The sequence below is a fragment of the Nycticebus coucang genome, chromosome 2, assembly GCF_027406575.1.
Source record: "Nycticebus coucang isolate mNycCou1 chromosome 2, mNycCou1.pri, whole genome shotgun sequence".
NCBI classification, from domain to species: domain Eukaryota; kingdom Metazoa; phylum Chordata; class Mammalia; order Primates; family Lorisidae; genus Nycticebus; species Nycticebus coucang.
In genome coordinates, this window is record NC_069781.1 from 17,414,202 (window position 1) to 17,420,831 (window position 6,630).

General features: G+C 48.8%; 1 protein-coding gene across 7 annotated transcripts in view; it reads left to right on the top strand.

Moving 5' to 3' along the window:
* Positions 1–6,178, top strand: part of CDK5RAP2 (CDK5 regulatory subunit associated protein 2) — a 209,783-nt gene extending 203,605 nt beyond the window's left edge. For 6 of the 7 annotated variants that reach the window (XM_053564215.1, XM_053564233.1, XM_053564223.1 and 3 more), the window contains 3 exons: positions 1,168–1,294; positions 5,586–5,632; positions 6,089–6,178. In XM_053564215.1, the coding sequence (XP_053420190.1) occupies positions 1,168–1,294; positions 5,586–5,632; positions 6,089–6,145 (231 nt within the window). In that variant the 3' untranslated portion in view covers positions 6,146–6,178. Of the gene's footprint in view, positions 1–1,167; positions 1,295–5,585; positions 5,633–6,088 lie in introns of those variants that run through there. The other variant, XR_008374822.1, reaches the window with a different exon arrangement.
* Positions 6,179–6,630: the final 452 nt, after the last annotated feature.

The following is a 6,630-nucleotide window of genomic DNA, read 5'->3' on the forward strand; positions in this document are numbered from 1 at the left end:
CAAGTCTTTTCTGAAGCATATGTTAGTTTTCATACAACCAGTTCTCTCTTTTAATATACATATTTTATAGGCTTACTTAATATTTAATTAACTATGTAATTTGATTACGACTGCCATAAACAAGTTTGGGAACAAACGAAAGTCACTTTTCATAAGCTGACAACTCACCATCTCTGCTTCTGGGAGCAGAGGTGTTTCGGTAGAGCAGAGAGCAGCTTATGCCTGGGTGTCTTACTGAGGGAAGACGAGTGTCCTTACCCCCCGTGAGCTGGTTTGGTGGCAGGTGGCTAAGAGAACCTCTCCTGTGTATTTCACTTCGAAGCACTAGGGATCTGGTCTTGTTACCCATTCACCATTCTCCTTTGAAAAATCAAAATAGGCTCTCCTAACTGGTCATACTTTCTAAAGATTTAAATATTTAAAACAATTTTTTAAAGTCAGCATTAATGTTTTGGTAAAAATAAACTCAATTTGAAATCATATCTTGCAGAGATAATCACTATTAACATTTTGATGACATCTCAATATAAACATCTGTGGATGTGGAAACACGTGGTATACAGTCAGCTTTATGACCCAAGAAGGCCTTAGATAGAGTGTGTGTTCTTGGCCCTTTTGTCACTAATTATGATCATCTTTTCACATATAAATAGAGCTCTTCAACATCATTTTTAATAGCCAACATCATTTTTAATAGCTGCAAGTTTATTTCATTATATATAAGCACTATTATTTATCTAGGTCTGTATTAAAACAAATCAGGTTCTTTATTTTTTCCTACCATGAACAGTGCTGAGATGAACATCCTTGTACACAGGCATCTTCTTATGCTTATGTTATTATTCTTCCTTGGGGTAAATGCCAAGGTATAGAATAGCTGGGTCAATGAGTCCAGTGTATTTTACAGCTTGAAAGATCTTGCCAAGGTGTTCTGGCTGGGCCATGCCAATTTACAGTACTGCCTACAGTCACGGGGGTACTTTTTCCTCACCCTCGCTGGATTTTGTTCTATCTCGCTGATCTAATTGGTGGAAAAAGGCTTCTAGTTTTTATTCAAATGTTTTTGTCAGTGAGATTAAACATTTTTTTTATGTGTTTGTAATTCTTCCTACATAATGTGATGTGTTACATTCTTAGAACATTTTTCTAATTCTTTTTTTCTTTTAGATTGGAGAATTGAAAGCAGAGATCACCGAACTGCACAAAAAATTGTCTGAACAAGAAAAGAAGTTGCAAAACACTGTGCAGCTTTTGCAGCTGAGCAAGCACCAGGAGAAAGTCATCTTTGATCAGTGTAAGTGAGTGGCGGGGGCGGCTGCCTCCTCTGTCCACTTCCTGCCTCCGAGGTCTGGCAGGCTGGCCCTGGGTTACCCGCCTCGGAGCCCGGATTGTTGTGATCATGCCTCCTATTTATGGGTTTCTTTTCATACTCCATCCATTCTGACTCACAGAGACAAATGTAGTCACTTAAGAGACCATTGGAGAGCACCCCATTGATGCTAGGGACTGTCACCCCACTGGGGAGATGGCTTGTGAGTGGTGGGAACAGGCACAGGGTCTTACAAGAGTGCTGGGGTGGCAGTGGGGTGGGCATCTTGGATGAAGTGACACAGAGCTGAGTCTGAAAGGAGGAGAAGGCGTCATCAGATGGACCAGGGAGTGGCAGTCCAGGCAGGGAATAGTGTGGACAGAGGCAAGACATATGGTTTTGTATTTGTGAAACCACAACCAGTTCCTGCCGGTGGAGTAAAAGCTGCAAGTGACAGGTTGAAGCAGGAGTGGTCAGGGGGACCAGTGACTGCAACTGAGAGGCCTGAGGTGGCAACGCTCAGAGCACAGGACCAGCCTGTCACATCTGTGAGCAAGGATGGCTCGCTGGTGTCTGCTCCACCAGTGAGGAGGGGCTGACTCTCTAGTGAGACAAGAAAGGAGGGAAGTCCTGGGCTAGGACGGTGGGGATCCAGAGGACAGCATGGGTTTGAGAAATAGTTCTTGGTGACGACACTGAAACTCAGCATCAGAGACTTTTAGTACCTTCTGTAAGGTCAGGCCTAGCTCTGATCTAGCGACTTGGGAGATTGTTCGGGAGCAGCCCCATTTCCCTGTTTTAAACCTCAGCACGCCCTCCTGGCATGTTTAGGAGCAGGCAGCCATGAGCGTTCATTTGTGCTCTTGGCAGTGCAGCCCTGGCCCTGCCTTGCGCTGTCTGCGTGTCAGTTCCCTGTCGTAGGAGAGCTGCTGACTGCAGCGCTTTCCTCTCTGGAGGTGCCAGCCTGCCTTGTGCTGCTTTCTTGTCAAAGTCCAACGTTTCTGGGGCATTTCTGAGAAGTGCAGAACAGATTATTGCCAAGTGATACTTCTCCTTAGCTGCCCTCTGGGAACCTTTTGGAAATAGACTCTGTGAGACTGGCAGAGTTTGAGCAGCAGAAGAGGGAAGCCAAATCATCGAGCTGAGTGCCTGTTCTCTGCCCCTCGTCCAAGCTTTGTGGACGGAAGTGGACGAGGCAGCTGCTGCCAGTCAGAATCTTGGGCTTGATGCGGGGAAACAAAGATTTGCTGCAAGGCCCAGTGCCAAGTGTGTCCCAGAAGGCCTGGGTAGTTCAGGGCTCTGGTCCAGACTGGTCTTGAGGGATGAGTAGGAGTCAGAGAGCAGAGGGGCAGGAGCAGGACTCTGGCAGACGGCCGCATGGCCAGAGAGAACTAAGTGTTCAGGGACATGCTGAGGATGTGCTGAGGCTTTTCCTGGGGGGAGTGGGGAGGTGAGTAGGCACCGGCTTACAAAGAGCCGTGGCCAGACTGCAGCACTGGCTCGTGTGTTAGAAGACCTCATGGCTGAGCTGAGAGGGGCCAGGAGGCAGGAAAGTCTCCTTCGGGGGCTGTGGCAGCCCAGGCGAGCAAAGCTGTGGGACAGAGAGTTTTGAAAGGTAGGAAGGAGGTCAGCTGCCAGAGTTCTGGCTGAGTTTCATGTCACTCGCAGAGAAAAGGAGCTCTGGACGGGACCTAGGGTACAGAAGGCACCAGCCATGGCCATCCTGGGGAAGTGGTAGAATGTTTGAGTCAGACTCTTTGGAACAGCAGGGGCTGGGAAGTGAGGCTTTATTCAGCCCTCTAGTCTAGGAAAAGGTAGAATTCTGCACTGGCACCTCTCCTCCTTGGTATAGCCCAGTCCTGAGCGGTCACAGGGCACATGTAGTTAACCCTTTTTGCAAGCAAGGAAATTGCAGATGTAGGTTCAGATGGGATAAGTTCCTGTGGGCAGCACCTAGTCCCCCGTGTCCTAGGCGAGTGAGCATGGAATCACTGGATGAGCACAGTTCCAGTCCTACTCTCCTGTGTGACCTGGATTAAATGACTTCAACTCTGAGGTTTAGATCCTCATCCCTAATAGGAGACAGAAATTCCAAAGGACTTAAACTGGCCAATGGGCCTAGGTTCTCTTAACAATGTTAGTAAAGTACCTCCGTTTCCCCATCTGTCAAACACGGATGGTGATGCTGAACCATGTTGTACTTAGCAGGGGCCAGGGACAGAGCAGGTGCTCAGCAAATGTCAGAGTGTTAGTTCTTGTGCTCTTTCTTCCCATTTGGTCAAACCAAACCCTAAGTACTGAGGTGGCGGATCACTCATTGTAAGAGGAATGAAAAGCATCTCATAGCATTTCCCCTCCTGGTGTCACCCATTCCTGCCTCTCCAGGGCCTGGCATTGGGCATGCTTAGCCAGAGTGGAGTTAGGGGTGCCCCAGGTTAGCCCCACCCTGCAACTCCTTCCATGCCAGGCTCTGCAGCTCACCCTGACAAGTCGGGTCCTTGGAAATTTCCCAAACTCGGCAGCCACAGGTATCTGTTCTGGCTCTAAAGTGACATAGTGAAAGTTGGCATAGTGTCCCCTCTTTATCTTTGCCCCTGTGGTGAAAGGGAAGAGCAGGGGCCACGGCTGGTCCCTTCTGGAGTAGAGTTGACACTATACCTGCTTCCAGAGCCTTCAGGAGAAGGTGAGGAAACTGCATCCCAGTGGGACCTGAGGACCCTGCCACACACGGTGCCCACATGGCCTGAACTGCGAGCCTCAGGTGCTCATTGGCCAAGTGAGGGTAGTAATTCTGCCATGTGGTATTTGGGGGTTGTCAGTGAGGTCGCAGTTGGCAAACTACCTGGTCCCAGCATGCTGCTGTGATGGGAAGAGCCCTGGACTGGGTGGGAATCACAACCCACTCTTGATTTGGGACGAGTCCTTTACCACGGATCCCTCAGTCTTCTCACTGCAGTGGGGATTTCTGTGCTTTAGAGTGTGGGCAGTGCTGGTCAGGTGTAAGGGTCTCCTCAAAACCAGGGCGGGTCCTTAGCCCTTCTGTGGATTTTGTTCTCAGGGTACATTCAGTCCTCATCCTAAACCTCCACAGCCACGATGCTCAGTCTTTTCTGGGTCACAGGACCCTTGGTGAATCTCGAGAAAGGTACAGTCTTTCTTTCCCCACAGATGAGTACATCCATACACACAGAGATTTGCACAGAGTGTATGTGGATTTAGGACTTTCCAAGGCACATCATGGTCCCAGGTTAAGAACTCCTGCCCTGCAGCAGCGTGGGGACAGAGAGGCAGTAGCTGCTTCTGAAATTTGTTTTGCTGAGTTAAAAACAAAGCCCACACCGTCTGTCCCTTCCCCAGTGTCACAGATTGCAAATAAACTTCATTACCTCCAGATGGAGATATTTTCTCAAGGCCACATAACACCTATCTGACTAAGCCACTGGGGCGTTGGGCTGTGTGTGTGTTGGGTGTGAGTCCATTTCAGCCAAAAGGCTCAGCTCCGGAAGCCTGTGTCTGTCCTACCCAGGGAGCAAGCTGATTTCCTCACCAAGCCCTACTTAGAACACATTCCCCACTCCTGCTGCCGGATCTTGTGCTGGACAAGATGCTTGAAGGAGACTGGCCTCTCTCTGTGGAGCCTTCCTGAAAGGCAAGGCACACCCACTCTGTCCAGGGGTTCTGACATGCCGAGTCCACAGCTCAGGGGTAGAGTCGCAGGCTCCTCTGAAACCACTCCCGCTCAGCCCAGTGCTGTCCAGGAAGATGTGACTTGGGTGGGGAAACTATGTTGAGCTGTTCACCAGCTAAAGCACAAGTGAGGGAGGAAAAAAGTGCCCAGGGTTCTTTCTCTGAGGCCATGAGGCGCTGCTTTAGGAACTGCTGTGTAAACATTTGACTCTATAGAACTTCCCTCAGGCCTCCACATGTGGGTGCCTGTGGAGCAGGGAACATCCCTTCCCACAGCTGCTTCTCGGAGGGCTCAGGAAACCAAAGAGGGCAGGCAGGCGCCATCCCTGCCCACAGAGGGAGCTGAGGGTCTCTGGATTGTTGTGACTTAGCGAGGCCATGACAGGTGTCTCTGATGGATTATTTGGTCCCGGGGTTTGTGATGGCATGGGCGGGCCCTTCATCCCTCTCTGTGGTTTGGATGCATCAGGGCTGTCCACAGGTCTGAGCCTCCTGGGGTTGGGCGGCTTCTCTTCCCTGCACTTGGCTCTCACACTGCCCTCCTGGATGTGTACATCTCTAATCATACCACTCTTTGCTTTCTCCACAGTGGTCATAACCCACAAAATCCTTCGGAAGGCCAGAGGAAACCTGGAGGTAATGGCCTTTGAGTTTGTTTGCACTGCAAGCCCTTTGGAGAATAGGGATGGGTGCAGGGCTAGAAATGACTTCTTTTGAAACATGAAGTTGAAGGGGAAACCAGGGGGCACGTCTTCAACAGAGTTGTATTTTTCTATAGTGCATGAAAAGTTTCTTTTTTTTTAATCATGCCAGATCATCAGTAGTGTTTTTAATTTTTAAACTTATATCCTATTTTTATCAGTGAAAATTACAGTAAACAGTGTCTGGCCCATAGTAGGCATTATAGAAACATTTCTTGAATGAATACAATAGGATCTCATTGTCATTTTATTGTGTAAATATTTACAGATCAAACAGTATGTCTTTGAAAGCAGTTTCAGAGTAACAATCTCACCTTTAACTCTGTCAGGGATCTTACTTCAGAAACCCTCCATTGGAGTTAAAATTCTTTTTTTTCCTCCGTTTTCCTAGCTTAGGCCTGGGGGCCCCCATCCAGGAACATCCAGCCCCAGCAGACCAGGCTCCTGAGGAGAACTTGCAGCCAATAAAGCTCGTGGTCCCTCAGAGTGTGCACTGTCTCTTTGTTCCAAGTGTGGTGCCTATTTATTGAGGAAGAAAGAGCTGTCTGGCCAAAGGAAATCTATTTTTCTTTTAGTGTTTTCTCTCTGAAAGTTGGCTTAAAGAGTTGTTGTCAAAAAGGTTCATATGCTCTGCAGTGAGGTGTTAAAAAGGCCTGTGCTCTCAGACGCTGCATTTCAGACCTGGGGCAGGTACTTGGAGCTGAGGGGGCATCATGCCCTCCCCCAGACTTGCTCAGTACTCAGCCGGCACCACAGTTTGAAGATTCTCATTAAATGATTCATTTCAACTTGATAATTCCATTTTGTGTGGAGCCTCAAAACCGAGATCTCAAACTGCCAGGTGGACAGGCTGGGGTTCTTGGGATTATATGGCCCTCAGCCCCCTGAGCTCACTCCTGAGCCCACACAGGTGTCCAGAGAGGACAGCTCTGG